This window comes from Pongo abelii, chromosome 8 (genome assembly GCF_028885655.2).
Source record: "Pongo abelii isolate AG06213 chromosome 8, NHGRI_mPonAbe1-v2.0_pri, whole genome shotgun sequence".
NCBI lineage: Eukaryota > Metazoa > Chordata > Mammalia > Primates > Hominidae > Pongo > Pongo abelii.
The window spans coordinates 109,802,325-109,821,520 of NC_071993.2; the positions used below are offsets into that span (position 1 = coordinate 109,802,325).

A 19,196-nucleotide genomic window follows, 5' to 3' on the forward strand; every position below is an offset into this window, starting at 1 on the left:
GAGTTATATTAAAAACAAAGGTAATAGGTACTCAAAACTGATCATTTCCTAGTTATTTTACTGCATGTTACTGTTATCTGTGCCCTTGAGGTTATTTATATTTACATAACAGTATGGTGGAAATACTACATAGTGGCATTTACTATGTAATAATAACAACGGTAAAGAACATATAATGCTACTATGTGTCTCTTTCCAACCCTGTTTACTGGCATCACATTGGTCATGCTGGGAGTATCCACACCATAGTAATACAGCAAACATTACAAATCAGGGCTATTCCGCACACCCCCGCCCCTCCCAGACCAGGCTGTTAAACATTTATTTATCATCACACCACTGGTTAAGGACAGTCTGAGGCTCAGACAGTTAACTGTGGGGTCTTGGCAAAGACCTTCCAGTTTTGTCAAAGATCTGGGCTTCCTTCTGCATGAGGAGATAGAATTTATTTACTATCATTGGGCCAATTAACCAAGTGATCTAGAACATTTGATTCAGTCCTCTTGAGGTAGGAGGCGGGGCTCAGACATGCAACCAAATTAAGGACTAGCTAAAACAGGTAGCGGGGCAGAAGCAGCTTTCCATGACATGCCTGCCAGTGTGCCATGGCAAAACCTAGGAGTTACCATCCCTTTTCCTGGCAACGACCTGGTGACCTGGAAGTTACTGCCCTCATCCTGGAAATCTCTGCATAATCCACCCCTTAATTTGCATATAATTAAAAGTAGATGTCCATATGAGCGCAGCCCTGCCCCTCTGTTGCTGTTCTGGGCACACTGCCCCTGGGTAGCCCTGCTCCACAAGGAGCAGTACCTCTGCTGCTCTGTGCACTGCTGCTTGCTGGCTACCACCACCAGCTTGCCCTGGAATTCTTTCTGGGTGAAGCCAAGAACCCTCCTGGGCTAAGCCCCAATTTTAGGGCTTGCCTGTCCTGCATCACTCTTGTTTGTCTACCCTTCTATTTGTCAGGTGCTGATATGCAGGATAAAGAACATGAGAAGGCTCAGTCTTGAACTCTAGAGGTACAGGAGGTGGACAGTGTCCGTGGGGGGCCCCACCCACTTCAAGTCCAGGCAGATGCTCAGATGCCAAGGTTCAGTTTAGGTTCAGTACCAAGGAACAGAAGCTGAGTGCTGAAGAGGGATGGTCATGGTGGACCCATGAGTCATAAAAAATGTGTCTGAGCCTCAAGGTGGGTGGGTTTAGATCAGTGGTGAAAAGGCCTTCCAGACAGGGGAGAGCACAGTTTGGGCAGGAGTCAAAGTTCATAAAGTCATTTTCTAAAAGGTCACTCATCTTGCCTGAAAGGTACTCTCCTGGCCAAATATCCCAAGAGCCCTTCTGCATGACCACAGGGGACAGGTGGGAAAGCATGGCTGGCTCCTCACCATGCACCATTGAAATCTTGAGTTCTGGTCCCAGCCCTGCTGCTACGTAGCTGTGTGATCTGGGGCAAGTCATACCCTATCCCCAGCCCCCACAATGGCCCTCAGTTTCCTTATCTTCAAAATGAAGGTTTAGACAGGACACAGTGGCTCACATCTGTAATCCCAGAATTTTGGGAGGCCAAGGCAGAAGGATCACTAGGGGCCATGAGTTTGAGACCAGCCTGGGCAACATAATAAGATCCTCATCTCTTCAAAAAACTTAAAAATTAGCCACAGTGGTGGCACACACCTGTAGTCCCAGCTACCCAGGAAGCTGAGGCAGGAAGATCTCTTGAGCCCAGGCGTTCCAGACTGCGGTGAGCCATGATTGCACCACTGCACTCCAGCCTGGGTGACAGAGTGAGACCCTATCTCAAAAAAAAAAAATGAAGTCCATAGGAGAGCTTGTGGGCAGCTGACCCCAGCCCCCATCACAAGCAGCCTGGGAGAGATGCTGACACCACAGTGAGCCCAAGGGAAAGGCTATACTGGAGTTTGTCCCTTCCCTCTCTCGGTTCCTCTGCCCCCATCAGCTGGGTGCTGGATTGAGTCAAGCTATCCTCAGCTCAAAGCAGAGGGGAATAAGATTGGCTGGAGGAAAGTTAAGTATTTCAGATTTGCTCAGAATTTGAAAGGCTTTTTTTTTTTTTTTTGAGACGGTGTCTCTCTCACTCACTCTGTCACCCAGTTGGAGTGCAGTGGCACAATCTCGGCTCACTGCAACTTCCACCTCCTGGGTTCAAGCAATTCTCCCACCTCAGCCTCCTGAGTAGCTGGAACTACAGGTGTGCGCCACCATGCCCAGCTAGAGACGGGGTTTCACCATGTTGGCCAGGCTGGTCTCAAACTCCTGAGCTCAAGCGTTGTGCCCATCTTGGCCTCCCATAGTGTTGGGATTACAGGTGTGAGCCACTGTGCTTGGCCTGAAAGGCATTTTGTAGACTAGTGATGAAGAGATAAGCAATTAGCAGAAGATCTGTGTCCTCTGTGGAAGTGGTGGGTGGGTTTAACTGGGATGGAAAACATCCCAAGTTTGCAAGAATCTCACATAATGTCACTTGAGGACTCTGGGGAGGTGCGCGGCAGTGTGTACAAGATTCACCTGGATAGCCTGTAAAATGCAGATTTCCAGGCCCTGCTCCCAGAGTGTACTCAATGCATGAAAGATAGGGACCAGGGTCTGTGTTTTTAAGTTTCTCAGATGAGTCTGTCTCAAGGGGTTTGTGAGCCACACTTTGACAGATACTGACCTGGTGCATATTACATCTATCTATATCTGTTTGTCTGTCTATAGATTCCCATATATCTTCATCTCTTTCTCTCTCTCACTCTGCCCCCCAACACACATATCCACTCTTTCATTCTCCAACTACTATTGAACCAGAATGTTGAATGGCAGGAAAGTGAAAGACTAATCCTTCTTCTTCTTTCTTTTTCTTTAGAGATTGGGTCTTGCTCTAGGATGCAGTGCGGTGGTGCGATCTCAGATCACTGCAGCCTCGGCCTCCTGGGGTCCAGCAATCCTCCCACCTCAGCCTCCTGAGTAGCTGAGACTACAGGTATGCCACCATGCCTGGGTAATTTTTTTTTTTTTTTTTTTGGAGACAGAGTCTTGCTCTGTCTCCCAGGCTGGAGTACAGTGGCGCGATCTCTGCTCACTGCAAGCTCCGCCTCCCAGGTTCTAGCCATTCTCCTGCCTCAGCCTCCCGATTAGCTGGGACTACAGGCGCCTGCCAGCACGCCTGGCTAATTTTTTGTATTATTAGTAGAGACAGGGTTTCATCATGTTAGCCAGGATGGTCTCGATCTCCTGATCTTGTGATCTGCCCACCTTGGCCTCCCGAAGTGCTGAGATTACAGGCGTGAGCCACTGCGCCCGGCCAATTTTTCTTTTTTTTAATTGTTGTAGAAACAGGGCCTCACTGTGTTGCCCAGGCTGCTCTTGAACTCCTGGGCTCAAGGGATCCTCCTGCCTAGGCCCCCCAAAGTGCTGGAATTCCACGCATGAGCCACCACACTTGGCCTCCTACAGGCTCTTTAGCAAAGTCCCAGGGTAAATGGCAGATGAAGGCCCAGACCCACTTAGGGGATAGTAGGGAATGGTCCACTGCCACCTGATTAACAAAGCTCTTTATAAGGAAGAAGGTAGTGTTGTAATTGAAAACCTTGTCTCGCTCCCTATAGGGACTTCGTCTCTCTAAGACTTAGCTAGGCAGGGTATCAGCCATGCTCTGCTGAGGTCCTTCTGTCTAGTCAGAGGGGAAGGACCGCGTTGCTGATGATCTGACCCTGGTCTGGCTGGCACCAGGGAGTTGGGGATGGGGCCTCTCTCTAGGCTAAAAGGGTCAGTTTCTTCCGGGATGTCTCAGGACATTCATTTGCAGACTGGCCAATGACCAAGGTTTAAATATACCAGTTTCAAGATATAAAGGAGTCAGGTCTTCATTTTCTAGTGAGGAAAGTTTCTTTTTTTTTTTTTTTTTTTGAGACGGAGTCTCGCACTGTTGCCCAGGCTGGAGTGCAGTGGTGCGATCTCAGCTCACTGCAAGCTCCCCCTCCCGGGTTCATGCCATTCTCCCGCCTCAGCCTCCCGAGTAGCTGGGACTACAGGTGCCTGCCACCAGGCCTGGCTAATTTTTTGTATTTTTAGTAGAGATGGGGTTTCACCGTGTTAGCCAGGATGGTCTCGCTCTCCTGACCTCGTGATCTGCCCGCCTCAGCCTCCCAAAGTGCTGGAATTACAGGCGTGAGCCACCGTGCCCAGACCTAGTGAGGAAGCTTTTACAGACTTCCTGGGGTTTTTGAGTGGGGAGAAGGAGGTGGAACCCAGGCACTCCTGCAGAAGACAGCTGTAGAAGCCCTTACCTGGCAGTTCGTACCCCAGGGAAGGGTGAGGAAAGGGGGACACACTAGTCTTGGTCTTTGCAGACCAACACAGAGGGATGGCAATGGCAGGTCCAGTCTGTGGGTCACATACACTCCCCCAAGGTCGAACCTGTGAGGTAATATGCAGTGAAGCCTGTTTGGATCAAAACAAACAACACTGTTGCCCTACTTTCTTTTTCTTTTCTTTTCTTTTTTTTGAGACGGAGTCTCGAACTGTTGCCCAGGCTGGAGTGCAGTGGTGCCATCTCCGCTCACTGCAAGCTCCGCCTCCGGGATTCACGCCATTCTCCTGCCTCAGCCTCCCGAGTAGCTGGGATTACAGGTGCCTGCCACCACGCCCGGGTAATTTTTTTGTATTTTTAGTAGAGACAGGGTTTTGCCATGTTGGGCAGGCTGGTCTAGAACTCCACACCTCAGGCGATCCACCCATCTCAGCCTTCCAAAGTGCTGGGATTACAGGCATGAGCCACCATGCCCGGCTTGCCCTACTTTCAAAATATAAACTCAGGCCAGGCTCGGTGGCTCACACCTGTAGTCCTGGCACTTTGGGAGGCTGAGGTGGGATCACGTGAGGTCAGGAGTTCGAGACCAGCCTGGCCAGCATGGCGAAACCCCATCTCTACTAAAAATAAGAAAATTATCCAGGCGCCTGTAACCCCAGCTACTTGGGAGGCTGAGGCAGCAGAATCGCTCAAGGGAGGTGGAGGTTGTAGTGAGCTGAGATTGTGTCATTGCAGTCCAGCCTGTGCGAAAGAGCAAGAGTCTGTCTCAAAACAAAACAAAACAAAACGAAACACACACACACACAAACAAACAGAAAACAAAAGATAAACTCAATCCCACCACTTCTCACTGTTTCCACTGCTGTGGCCATGGTTTAACTCATTAACATCTGGCTTTCCTGGACCAGTACAACAGCCTCCTTCCTAACTGTTCTCCCTGCTCCCACTCCCATCCCTTAGCAGAACATTCTCCACACAGCAACTACAGTGATCTTTTAGAAATACAAACCAGCCGGGCACAGTGGCTCATGCCTATAATCCAAACACTTTGGGAGGCTGAGGTGGGAGAAGCGCTTGAGTTTAGGAGTTTGAGACCAGCCTAGAAAACACAGCAAAACCCCATCTCTACAAAAAGTAAAACATTAGTCAGGCCTGGTGATGTGTGCCTGTAGTCCTAGTTACTTGGGATGCTGAGGTGGGAGGATCACTTGAGCCTGGGAGGTTGAGGCTGCAGTGAGCCATGATTGTGCCACTGCAATCAGCCTGGGCAACAGAGTGAGACCATGTCACTCAAAAAACAAAACAAAAACAACAAAAAAACCCCAAACAAAACAAAACAAAACAAAAAACAGGCTAGGCGCCGTGGCTCATGTCTATAATCCCAGCACTTTGGGAGGCCGAGATGGGTGGATCACCTGAGGTCAGGAGTTCGAGACCAGCCTGACCAAAATGGCAAAACCTCATCTCTACTAAAAATACAAAATTAGCTGGGCGTGGTGGCACACGCCTATAATCCCAGCTATTCAGGAGGCTGAGGCAGGAGAATCACTTGAACTCAGGAGGCAGGGGTTGCGGTGAGCCAAGATCGTGCCATTGCCCTCCAGCCAGGGCAAGGAGAGCGAAACTCCTTCTCAAACAAAAACAAAAACAAAAAAACAGATTGTTCCACTTACATACTTAAAATCCTCCAGTGACTTCCTGTCATAATTAGAATAAAACCCAACCTCCGTCCTGGCCTCCTGTAATCCCAGCTACAGTGGGAACGGACCACTATGTCCACTCTGACCTCATCAGGGTCCACTCTCCCCTTCACGGGCCATGCTGACCTCTCCCACCTGGAGGCCTTTTTACCTGCTTCTTTCTCGGCATGCAACACTTTTCCTGACCCCTTGTTCAAAGCAGCCACCCACTGCCTCTGCCATTTTCTCATCACATCACACAAATTGTGATTGACTTCAAAGCACTTACGAGTCTCTGAACTTATTCACTTATTAGCCCTCACTAGAATGTAAGCTTCAGAGACCACGGAGCTCGAGTGTCCTGAGACAGTGAATGGCACATAGTAGGTGCTCAATAAAATCTGTATTGAAAGAATGAGTGAGCAAATGAATACATCAATGAACTACTCAGGCACCTTATGGAAAAAAAAAAACTGTTTATGCACATCACTGGCATTGCCACAGGCTGAAAAAGAAGGTGGAGTGGGCTGGGAGCAGGGAAGAATGGCGGAGAAGGGTGGGGGGTTGCATCTCTAAATCTGTGTTGTGGGGCCACATAGGGTGGACAGGGACTGTGAGTTGCAGCCTTTAGGTGCTACCGTCAGCCTGGGCTTCCCTCCAGGCCTGGCGCACCTTGATCTTCACTTTGAAAGAGTCGATCAGAAAGACCACCTTGGGGATGCCTTCCAGGGAGGGCAGCTGCCCATCATCTGGCACCTCCAGGTCGAACCTCTGCAGCAGCCAGGCCATGATGAGGAAGAGCTCCTGGCGGGCCAGGATCTCACCTATACAGGAGCGAGGTCCTGCTCCGAAGGGCAAATAGCTTACTGACGGTGAGATGAGCTGGGTCCCCGCTGGATTCAAGAAACGCTCTGCAGGCAAGGAGTGGCATCAGCCAGGGGTTAGGGCAGGAGGGAGGAGAGGCATGGTTCTGCCCTGGCTGAGGGGGAGACATGGCCCTGCCCAGGGAACCCCGATCTGAGGATGTAGCCTTATTATGGGGGAACCCCCGCCTGGGGAGAGATACAGCCCTGCTTTCAGGTAGCCCTTAATGACACAGAGGAAATGAAATATTCAGGAAGGATGGAAAAGAGGTGGAATTAACCTATGAAAATAGCACCACCCGAGGGGAGAAGGGACAGACTTAATGGCAGACAGAGGCGTAGAGGGCTTCTTGGAGGGTGAATTTGCAGTTGGTTGGAAGAAGAGCGTGGGAAACCCAACTGTGAAGAGTTTGGGTAAGTCTATGGCAGGATGAGGGTGTCAACAGGTCCGTATAGTTGGAGCCAAGAGTTTTCTAGCAGCAAGCTTGGCAGAGGTGAAGGGGTACTGGGGTGGTGGAGCAGAGTCCAGGTTCGCTGTGTGGCCAAGGCGCAGGACAGGACAGACTCACCAGGCATGAACTGATCCGGCTGGTGCCATTCCTTCTCATTGTGATGCAGTGCCCACAGATTGATGATAACATGTGTGCCCTTGTCCACAGCAAACTCACCGATGCTGCTCCAGAGTGGAAGAGGAAAAGTGGGTCTGGGACATCGTACTCCCTTCCTTGCTCAGCCTCATGCCCCCTCATTCTTCCGCCGTGAGGAAAATGCCCTTTACTCCCTCGTTCCCACTCACTCATGTTTTCCTCAGCTTCTGCCAGATCAAATCTAAATCCAGCCCTTCTCCATCCCTTCCCTCCTAACAGGCACTTATGTCTGAACACCTGTGTCTGTGGACGTTGGTGTCTGGCAGTGGATGTGGGTGTGTGTTTGGAGCTGCGGCGCATGTTATGTGCGTGCTGCAGCTGGTTGGAGCATGGAGCTCCCAGCCTTTCATCCCAGACCACATGTCTGTGAGGGCAGCAGGAAGGTCCTCCGGGAAGTCAGGCAGATCTGTGGATGAGTCAATGCGTGTCTGTAGGTGGTAGAGACATGGAGCCACAGGGCTGGGGGCAGGATGATTTTTATTTTATTTAATTAATTAATTATTTATTTATTTTGAGACAGAGTCTTGCTCTGTCACCCAGGCTGGAGTGCAGTGGTGCGATCTTGGCTCACTGCAACCTCCGCCACCTTGGTTCAAGTGATCCTCCTGCCTCAGCCTCCTGAGTAGCTGGGACTACAGGCACGCACCACCATGCATGACTAATTTGTGTATTTTTAGTAGAGACAGGGTTTCACCATATTGGTCAGGCTGGTCTTGAACCCCTGACCTCATGATCCACCCGCCTCGGCCTCCCAAAGTGTTGGGATTACAGGTGTGAGCCACCGTGCCCGACTGGCAGGATGATTTTTAGTAGTTGATGGTTGACTAGCAGGGGCCGGGGGTAGGGGGAGCCAGGTGGGCTGGCAAGCAGTGTTGAATGCACCGTGGGGCTAGATGTCACTGGGAGGGCAGGCACACCTGGAGTCAATGTTGGCCTTGTGGGGGATGAGCATAGGGGCCACGGGCCTGATGCGAAGCACCTCTCGGATGGTGGCCTCCAGCAGGAGGAGACGGTTACGGTCACTGATAGTTGGTGTGCGGCTGAAACCCACATTCTGGTCAATCTCCTCGTAGAGCTTCTTCTTCACCTGAAGACCAGAGTAGGTTGGAGGTGACTAGTGTGTGTAAGCCCAGGAGAAGCAAGGGCTTAGAGAAGAATCCAACTGTGACATCGAGAAGAGCCTGTCCAGTCCCTTCCCAGTAGTGGCTCTGGGGCCCAGGCCTGGCTTCCAGAAGATGGGGCAGCTCTACTCTGGGGTCAAAGCCAACTACTGCTTGGGTAAGGGGCAGGGCAGGCCTAGTCTTCCTGCACAGAAAGCCTGAGAGAATTGGCTCTCCCTTTCTCTGGAGCCAAGAGATTGGGCTGGCTGGGGTCTAGGATCGATGAGGGGGAAGCACACCTGAGGATTGTGCAGCAGGAAGGCCACGGTCCATTTAACCACAGAGGTGGTGGTCTCCACGCCAGCCCCAAAGATGTCCCCTATGGTGGTGAGAATGTGGTTATCTGAAAGCAGCTCTGAGTCTTGATCTGGGCCAGCATTGCCATTATCTGAGTTCATCTTGGCTTGCATCAGTGTGTCCATCATGTTGGTGACAGAGTCACTCCGGAATTTCTCCTGGGTTGGGTGAGGTTGGGAGACATTAATAAGGAAGGAGCCCCATCTGTGACACTCCTGCCATACTTCTGTCCCTGACTAGAGATAACAAGGCTCCTTCCACTTGGAAGTAGAGCAAGTCTGGGCAGGACCTACGAACTTGTGGAGGTAGGAGGCATCCCTGGGCCCTCTTTAAATTTGGTGGAGAGGTTAGGTCTCTTCTAGGATCCTTTTCAATTCCTCACTTTTCGATCCCAACTCCTTGAGTCAGTTTTTTTTTGTTTTGTTTTGTTTTTTTGAGACAGAATCTTGGTGCAATGCCCAGGCTGGAATGCAATGGCGTGATCTCAGCTCACTGCAACCTCTGCTTCTCGGGTTCAAGCGATTCTCCTGTCTCAGCCTCCCGAGCAGGTGGGACTACAGGTACGCACCACCACGCCCGACTAGTTTTTGTTTTTTTTTTTTTTTTTTTGAGAAGGAGTTTCACTCTTGTTGTCCAGGCTGGAGTGCAATGGTACAATCTTGGCTCACTGCAGCCTCTGCCTCCTGGGTTCAAGTGATTCTCCTGCCTCAGCCTCCCAAATAGCTGGGATTATAGGCATGCGCCACCATGCCTGGCTAATTTTGTATTTTTAGTAGAGACAGAGTTTCTCCATGTTGGTCAGGCTGGTCTCGAACTCCCAACCTCAGGTGATCTGCCCACTTTGGCCTCCCAAAGTGTTGGGATTACAGGCATGAGCCATCTTGCCTGGCCTAGTTTTTGTATTTTTAGTAGAGACGGGGTTTCACCATATTGGCCAGGCTGGTCTTGAACTCCTGACCTCAACTGATCTGCCCACCTCGGCCTCCCAAAGTGTTGGGATTACAGGTGTGAGCCACCGCGCCCAGCTCTTAAGTCAGTTTTTATTGTACACCTACTATGTGCCAGGTTCTCTGCTAGGTTTTGAAGCTTCTACAGTGTGTAGAATGGACCCCACCCTGCTCTCGTGATTACTTTAAGCCTAACTCATATTCTCTTCTGCTCTGTCACTTACCTTGTAATTTTCAAGTATTTTATTCAGCAGATCATTTCGTATTTTAACATGGCTCTTTAAGTTTTCCAGGGTTTTGTTGGGGAAAATCTGGGAAATAAAAAGAAATGTTAAATCCACCCTTCTTCCATCTTGCTTCTCCAGCTGCCACAGTCTCTCCTGGAGGCGGAGCTTAGCTTTCTGTCTCTGGAAGTACCTACTCCACCCCTGACCTTCAGCCAGAATGGAAGGCAAGATGGGGACACAGAACGGGCTTATCATGACAACGAAGACAATTCTAAACAAGGGAGGAGGGCGTGGTCTCCACCTCTCCTTCCCCATTCAATCAAACATCAAACGCTGACTCTGCTATGTGTCCAGCCCTTAGGAGTGAGAGAGACGTGAGCCTGAAGTCTCAGACAAGCTCCTTAACCCCGCTAAGCCTGCTTCTCACCTGCACAATGGGGATAATAAAACCTACTTCCAAGGAGAATTCAGTGATGAATGCTTATAGAATGCTTAGTACTGGCACATGGTCATTGGAAAAGAAATGAAGGTCATTATCTGGAGTACTAAGGTGCATAATTAAAAGGCTAAATCTATCTCTGCAGAGAAATGGCAAAGGTTTTAAGTGGCAGAGGAGGTAGAGGTGGCGGAGGTAATCAGGAAAAAGATGGGTCATTGTGGCCGGAGCAGGGAAGTAAAATGGAAGGAAGATTGGGGACACTGTCAGGGTCTACTAGAACCTGAAGGCAGGGTGTGGCATCATCTCACCTTCAACCAGGGGATTAGGTCCACTAGGCTGTCCTTGCTCAGGTTGTCTATGATGCCTTCATTGTAATTCTGTATGATATTCAACTCAGGGTCCCCATTCTTGTAAGAGGTATTGAAGCAGATCAAGGAGATGACATTGGTTACCGCCACGAAGACGGGAAAGGAGATGTCTATGGGCTGTCCGTTGTGGGTGGCCAACATATCACACAATGTACTGATTTCCTGACAAACTGAAGGGAGACGGGGCATGAGAGTGGGAAATGGATCAGCACCCTCACCCCCTCTCTGTACCAGTTGCCTCTTAACAGGAGCGGGGGACAGATAGCAGATGGCCACTAGATGGCAGCAGTAGCCAAGAAAAGGCTGCATTGCGCTCTAGTCCTAACCCTTACCCCTACCCAACCCTCCTCTCCCTCCAGCAGCTCCTGTGGGATCCAGCCCCAGCCCCAGGGGCCAGCCTGGCACTCACTGATCTTCTCCAGCTTCTGATCGCCATCCTTGAACAGGGCAAAGGTGGCCATCGCCAGCCTTCGATGCAGCTGCCATTGTGCGCCAGAGTCAGCGAAGGCGATACCCTTACGGTTGTTGGACGTGATGTCTAGAGTTGCCTTTGGAGAGCAGGCAAGGCTGTAGGAATCACACACCATCCACCCCACTCTTGCCCTTGCACCTCTGGTCCCTGCTCTCCTTCCTGGAGGAGAAGGCAGGTATCTGGCATGCTGACCCCCATGTGGGCACAGCCCCACTGCACTCTACCATGACTGCAAGGACTTGGTAGGACAGACCCTAAGGCCTCCTACTCCCAATTCCTTCAGAAATACAGTAGATGAAGGAGAAAGAAAGAACCCTTAATTAGAATGCAGCAGCACTGGGGTTCTGTTCGCTGACAGGGTGCCCTCTGGGCTTCTTTTTGCTCATCAGTTTCTGACCAGAGGAAGGCAACTCTGGATAGGATAAACTCTCTAAACTATGCCTGTCCAGAGGGTAGGGAGCAGGTGAGCTTGTAGAGGCTGAGGACTGCACAGATCTCTGCTTTTCCCTGAGCCCTTAGCTGAGCTAAAGGCACAGCTCACCTCACTCAGGTTTACCCTTCCATTGCAAGCCTGCATACCCAGCCACGAGCCGACATTTGGAGAGTGCAGATGTTTTGTCTACCCAGTCTGGACTTGGGCCGAGCTGCCTCCTCCTAGAGGTGCCTCCAAAAGCATAAGGGTCCAAAGCCTCCCTTTTCCATCTCCTGACCCCGAAGATCCACATGACTAGCCTCCTCCATCTTCTCTGCCCCTGGGAGGAAGCCAGCAGAGGTGGGAGCCAGGTAGTTGGTCAGCAGACCTGGCTGATTGGTCCAAGGAAAAATAAACCAACCTTTGGCTTGATCAAAGCTGAGAGGCTGGCGGGGCACAGTGGCTCACACCTATAATCCCAGCACTTTGGGAGGCTAAGGTGGGAGGATCACGAGGTCAGGAGATCGAGACCATCCTGGCTAACACGGTGAAACGCAATCTCTACTAAAAATACAAAAAAATTAGTGGGCATGGTGGCATGCTCCTGTAGTCCCAGGTACTCAGGAGGCTGAGGCAGGAGAATCACTTGAACCCGGGAGGCGGAGGTTGCAGTGAGCTGAGATCGGCCACTGCACTCCAGGCTGGGCGACAGAGAGAGACTCTGTCTCAAAAAAAAAAAAAAAAAAAAAAGCTGAGAGGCTGGGGGCCCTGCTGGGGTATTCAGGGGAGTTCTCAGCAGCAGGGTGCTGGGCTGGGGGCACTGGCAGTGTTTCTGGATGATCAGTACCCCTCCTGGCCTGGGAGCCTGACAACAAGCTCAGTAGGAGGCTCATCAGCAACCCTGAAATTTCATTGTAGATCACTGCCCCTGTGAGCCTGAGCAGCTGGAAATAGCACCAGGAAAGCAGCAATCCCAGCCTGCAATAGCCAGGCTACTTCTCCCCAGCAGCTGTCATGGAGGACAGTAATCACTGCCCCAATTTTCCATGAAAAGTAACATGAATCCTGGCTGTATAAGGGGCACTTACTGTGCTGGCTGCTAGGCTAAGTGCTGTACATGCACCTTCTCAGTCCATTAGAGAAGTCTAGGCCCAGAGAGAGGAGTGGAGTGAGGACTCCTTGACCCCTCAGACCACTGTGGTCCTCCCATCCCACCTCCTGGGCAGCCTCGTAGAGGAGACCTTCCTTTAATTCTTCCTGCCTCATTTAGAGGCTGGGTGGTGGTCTGAAGGTTCACTCCCTTCACATCATCACACTAGTCTACTTTGGGAAGAATTACAGGTTGTTGGAGCTGGAAGCGCCATTCTAGGCATGGTCTGAAGACCTGAACAATCCCGGGGGTGGTGAAGGGGGCAGGGAGGAGATGGGCACCACTTACCATTTGAGGCCGCCCAGAGAAGTCCTTGCCCTTCTTAATAAGCACCTCTTTGGCCAGCTGGTGGTGGCCGACAATCACTGTAGTCTTGGTGCCCATACGAACAGAATAGATGGGGCCATATTTTTTCTGCAGCTTGAAGAAGTTGTTATGCATATGGCCATGTCTGGGGAGGAATGGCAGGCTGCCCACCAGGGGCAGGGACAGGAGGCTCTTGGGATACTTGGCACCAGGGCACCTTCTTTTGGGCCAAAACAAATAAGCTAGGGTAAGCAGCAAGAGAACCACGAGCTCCCACATGGTGGCTGGGTGCCGGCAGGCAAGATAGACAGCGGTGGAGTAGAAGGGCTGTGGCAACTCTAGGGCACAAGGAGGCCTTTTAAAGGGCTACCCTGATCTTCACCTTGACTTTGTGTTATCTCTTGCCTTGTGGAAAGATTCTCCTGGAGCCCAGCCAGGCCTGAGCTCATATCCAGAAGGGAGAGAGGCAGTGGGAGTGAAGGCCTCCTCAAGGGCTGGCTCAACTCCAGGGCAAACCTCCAGAGGAAGAGCTAGGTAAGGGAGGTCAGTTGATCACCCTCTGAGGAGCTCCCTATGCTTGAATGACCCCAGAGTGCGAATGGTATCTGGGCTCAGGAATCAAGGCTTGGAACTTTCCATGTTGCAAAATCAAAATCATTGGACAGATGACAGAGTCAGGAGGGTCACAAGTAGCAGGGACTGTCAAAGGTCTTTTATGCATTCTTTTTTTTTGAGACAGAGTCTTGCTCCATCACCAGGCTGGTGTGCAGTGGTGTGACTGTCCATCCAGCCCTGGCCCTCCAGCCCATGTGGTTTTGGCAGCAATAAGGGCTGTGGGTTAATGGTCCCCAAAATAAAAATGTTGTACATGTGTATGGGAATGAAAGGGGTGCTAAGCTGTGGGGAGCGGTGGAGGGGAAGGGAGAGATGAGGTCAGTACTAGGAACGCCAGAGGTGGGAGGCCGTTTCATAACATTTCTTGTTGATCAAAACACCATCAACACCTTCTTTGCTCATCAGCAGGACTAGCCCCAATATTTCAACGTAGGTTCTTTCTGTAAGTGTCGGCTGGCTGAGAAATAAAGAGAGACAGTATAAATTTTACAGCTGGGCCGCCGGGGGTGGCATGACATATCGGTAGGACTGTGATACCCGCCTGAGCCTCAAACCAGCAAGTTTTTATTAAGGGTTTCAAAAAGGGGAGGGGGTGTAAGAATAGGGAGTAGGTACAAAGATCACATGCTTCAAAGGGCAAAAAGCAGAACTACTAATATGGGTCTAACAAAGATCACATGCTTCTGAGGGAACAGGACAAAGGGCAAAAGCAGAACTACCGATAAGGGTCCAACAAAGATCACAAGGCAAAGGGCAAAAGCAGAACTATAGATGAGGGTCTATGTTCAGCGGTGCACGTATTGTCTTGATAAACATCTTAAACAACAGAAAACAGGGTTTGAGAGCAGAGAACCGGTCTGACCACAAATTTACCAGGGCAGAGTTTTTCCCCACCCTAGTAAGCCTGAGGGTACTGCAGGAGACCAGGGCATATCTCAGTCCTTATCTCAACTGCACAAGACAGACGTTCCCAGAGTGGCCGTTTATAGACCTCTCCCCAGGAATGCATTCCTTTCCCAGGGTATTTATTAATATTAATATTCCTTGCTAGGAAAAGAATTTAGCAATATCTTCCCTACTTGCATGTCCATTTATAGCCTCTCTCAAGAAGGAATATATGGCTCTTTCTGCCTGACCCTGCAGGCAGTCAGACCTTATGGTTGTTTTCCCTTGTTCCCTAAAAATCGCTATTATTCTGTTCTTTTTCAAGGTGCACTGATTTCATATTGTTCGAACACATGTTTTACAATCAATTGGTACAGTTAACACAATTATCACAGTGGTCCTGAGGTGACAAACATCCTCAGCTTACGAAGATAACAGGATTAAGAGATTAAAGTAAAGACAGGCATAAGAAATTATAAAAGTATTATTTGGGAACTGATAAATGTCCATATTAAAATGAAATCTTCACAATTTATGTGTCTCTGCCACGGCTCCAGCCAGTCCCTCTGTTCTGGGTCCCTGACTTCCCACAACATCCTCCCTTTCTTTTTACATAAATGTGCCATGGCGATGAAGGCTTGCTCGTTCTCTCGGTTTTGATGCAGGATTCTTTGACTGGTCCAGCACACTAAAAACAAGCCGATTAAACAGAGAAACATGATTCCAAAATTTCCTACAGTGTAGCCCCCAATAGACTTAATCAAAGTTGTGGAGTTTAGTCCAGAAAGACTTTCTGCCACCTGATCTAATGCCTCAGCTCCAGGCACAATGGATAAATGAGCTTGAGAGGCTTCAAAAATTTGTTTCTTTAATTTAGTTATGTCCAAGGATAAATTATCTTCCCTACCCAGAAAGTGTCCTTTGACCATTTCCCATGATCAGTCTCGTTGTAGGAATATGGTGTGCTATAGAAATCAGAAGTGTTCCAATCGCACTGCATTTGCATGTGATGTTCAAGACTCATTAGCTGGTCCCAAAGCCAAATAACAGACTGTCTTAAATCATTAGCTAATTTTTGATCAATGCCTTGTTGAGGATTCCACATTTGGGTGGAATTGCCTTGCCAATCATTAACAAAATTAGCCATTTGAATAGATTGGTGTAATGCCACTCCAGCAGTGGTGGCCAGTGCAGTGACTGTAATTAGGCCCATGATCACAGCGATTAAAGTGAAAACAAATCTCTTAGATCTTTTGAGAATTCGTTGTAACACTTCATTAATTAAATGTACTGAGGGGGAAGATTCCCAAGGTCTGGGTAAAGTTACTGCTATCCAGATTCCTTCTCAAGCTCGAACCAACATTACACTTTTCCTGAGTCAAAACGGGAGTTAACACAAGTGGATAAATGACAATTAATGCATTGGACAGTCTGATTGTTCATCCAAATTTTGATATTTCCCACTAACAGCATGTAAGGAGGCTTAACACAACTCTGTATAGGAATAGTCAGGCTGGAGGTAAACAAAGCAGAATGTTTGAATCTACATTGATAATGAGGGAGAGGAGTGGTGGCAACACCCAATGTTTGATGCCATAAAGAAGCAATCCAAGGTGCCTGGGGATTCTGAAGAGGTACAGGGACATACCTGGGTCCAGAAGAATTATCATAATGCCAATCAGAGTCCCATAAAGGAGGATCAGCATCAAAAAGAGGAAAATGGTCCAAAGGGGATTTATCATGGGTTTCAGAATCACAGATGTGAGGGGTGGTAGTGGGGACAACAGAAAGAAAAGTTTCCCCTTCCCATACTCGCAGTCTGGACACGGCAATAGCCAATTTCCAAAGTTCTGGGTGTTCTGGGCTCAGAATGGGGAATATCATAAGAGGCCTCGGGCGGCAGAGAGTAATGCTCTTATCTTCCCATTTTAAGGGACAGAACGAGCTAAACCTCCTATGCAAAGTAGGATGATGATCCTTGTCCTCCCAATAAGAAATAAAACAACTAGCCTCCAGGCATTCCCTTCCACCAGAGGAGCAACTGTTTTTCAAATAGCCCTTTGGTGCCCAGTGTCTTATTAAACCATATGAGTCATTTTTTAATACTACTGCATGTGAATTAACACAATCTTCCCAAATTAAAGATTTAGATGGGCCCTCAAAAATTTTAGGACATGGTTTTCCTACAGGTTTATATTGGAAGTATGGGGTATCTCCTATTACTCCCCCTTTCATTTATCTTAAAGGAGAAAGGGAGAGGCTGGAGACCAAATGTCCCCGTTCCCCTGTGGCTGATCTCTCCAGAAGGTAAGCAGCCCAGACTTGAGTTTCTAGGTGGATACAACCAGGTGCATGTCTGAGGCACACAGGAGGGTATTTATAACCCTAGTAACATTAAATGCAGTGCCTTCTTTTCCTGGTTGAGTGGGGCAACAGTCATCTGTAGCTCCAGGCATCCACACACTATCATTAGTATAGATTTCTGCAGGAGCATCCATCCAGGTGAGAGGTTGAATAAGTGGAGGAAAAGGCACATAAGCCCAGCAAGAATAATTTTGTGTAGCAGGTAAATCAATGTGAGGGGAAACTGGTGAGACAGAAAGTATAAGGAAGAGAATTATTAAATAAAACCTATTGTAAGTAAGATCCAGTACTGAAGGAGGAATAGAAGAACAAGGGGATGTTATTTTCAGGCTAATAGAAATGGTGAGATTTTTAGGTTCATAAGGAGAAAAAGAAAGGGAATTAGGAGAAGTGGGATTAGTTAGAGGGGTCTCTGTTGCCATTAGGGAGGATTGAACCAGACCCATTTTGATTTGGCGTGCCAGTTTCTGAGGAGTTGGCACAGATATCACCTGGTATGAGGGTGGTCTCTGATGTGGATGTCTCTTCCCTGTGGTTTTTATTGTCAGTATTTACACGAAGTTTAAGTCTTCTAGTGGGTACCCAGACAGGGGATTGATGATCTCCTGGTGAAACACAAGCATATCCTCTTCCCCATGTTATAATTGTTCCAGGTTCCCAGGTATTGGTCTGGGAATTAAAGGCAAAGAATTAGGTAGTAAATTTAGAGGAATGGTACTACAGAGATCGACCGCCCCGCCCCCTACTGTGGAGCATAGATAAGCATTGTACTGAGACAGAAGAAGAGGCTGGGACCCATCTGGGTTGGCTGTAGGTAAATTTGTTTGTGCTGGGGGCTGCGTTTGGACCACTTGAAGCAGAAAGGCAACATTGGTCTGAGTCTGAGGTGTCCCATTTGATATTGGGGCCTAGGACTGGCCCCGCTTCCCATTTCCCTGGATCTGTGGCAAGGGATTTCCATCTATATCAGACTTAGAGTGGCAAGTACTTGCCCAATGTTTACCTTTACAACAACAAGGGCAAACAGTAGCAGGAGCATTTGGCTGTGTTTTTTGAGCCGGCTTGGCCACCTTTAAGTTTTTAACAGTCCAATTTTTTTGAGTATGACCAAGTTGACCACAATTATAGCAGGCTCCAAGAAAAGAATCAGTCGAGCCAGTTTGATTGCCGTCCTTCATGGCCCGTGCCCACAGAATAGCTTTGTGGGTGTCTGATCCAATGCCTTCATATTTAATATACGCAGGCAACACCTCACGATCAGGTAAATTTTGTTGTTGGACGGAACGCATGGCCATTTACACTCATGGTTCGCATTCTCAAAAGCTAACATTCGAAGAAGAATACCTTGAGCGTGCTCATCAGAGACAGATTTTTCAACAGCATCTTGTAATTTAGCTAAAAAATCAGGATATAATTCATTGTGACCCTGTTTAACAGTAGTAAAAGAAACAGGAGCTTGGCCTGGGGTGCGTAATTTATCCCAAGCTCTCATACACACCTTTGTTACTTGTTCCATGGTGACAGCATCAAAGCCTAATTGGGCAGTAGTGTCAAAGTAATTATTGGAGCCTGTGAGCTGAGCCTGAGTAATTAGAATGCCATCAGCCCGATTTAGCTGAGCCTGCAGATGGGCCTCCCCTGACCACCAGGTACAGAATTGTAAATGCTGAGATGGAGTTAGAACAGCTTTTGCCAAAAGGTCCCAGTCTAAAGGAAGCAAAATGACCTCAGTACAAAGAGTCTGTAATACCATTTTAACATATGGAGAAGTAGGACCATACTGAGTACAAGCATCCTTGAATTCTTTTAAAAAGGTAAGACTGAGTGGCGCATATTGACGCACTTGTACCCCTTGAGCATTGCGAGGTTCCAGCATGACTGGATAAGCCCACGCCTCTAATCCACTTGTTTGCTTTGGCGTAATAAGCATTGCATGGTAATTTCAACAACAGGCACATGAGACAGAGTTGGCATAGAAGTGACAGGAAAATTATGTGTAGATAAGGGAAACAGGTTGAGGAGGTCGGACCAGTATGAGAACGTGAGAAAG

General features: G+C 48.9%; 1 protein-coding gene and 1 long non-coding RNA gene across 2 annotated transcripts; one reads left to right on the forward strand and one right to left on the reverse strand.

The window, feature by feature from the left end:
• Window positions 1–6,189: 6,189 nt before the first annotated feature.
• On the reverse strand, window positions 6,190–13,773 carry LOC100439753 (steroid 17-alpha-hydroxylase/17,20 lyase). Its single transcript, XM_002821109.6, has 8 exons — window positions 13,265–13,773; window positions 11,352–11,490; window positions 10,883–11,112; window positions 10,133–10,219; window positions 8,904–9,119; window positions 8,422–8,591; window positions 7,427–7,530; window positions 6,190–6,905 (listed from the first exon to the last, which is right to left on the reverse strand). The coding sequence occupies exons 1-8, from the start codon at window positions 13,559–13,561 to the stop codon at window positions 6,622–6,624; spliced, it is 1,527 nt and encodes a 508-aa protein (XP_002821155.4). The 5' UTR covers window positions 13,562–13,773; the 3' UTR covers window positions 6,190–6,621.
• On the forward strand, window positions 8,511–10,645 carry LOC134762076 (uncharacterized). The gene is made up of 3 exons (XR_010141613.1): window positions 8,511–8,782; window positions 9,404–9,521; window positions 10,274–10,645. It is a non-coding gene; the product is annotated as an uncharacterized LOC134762076 (long non-coding RNA).
• Window positions 13,774–19,196: the final 5,423 nt, after the last annotated feature.

Excerpts from the sequence above, each read along its gene's own strand:
- LOC100439753 (XM_002821109.6), bottom strand. The coding sequence starts at position 13,561 with ATGTGGGAGCTCGTGGTTCTCTTGCTGCTTACCCTAGCTTATTTGTTT. Across the intron at positions 11,491-13,264 it reads TCTCTGGGCGGCCTCAAATG|GCAACTCTAGACATCACGTC; the intron begins GTAAGTGGTGCC and ends TGCTCTCCAAAG. Across the intron at positions 11,113-11,351 it reads TCAGAAGCTGGAGAAGATCA|TTTGTCAGGAAATCAGTACA; the intron begins GTGAGTGCCAGG and ends GTCTCCCTTCAG.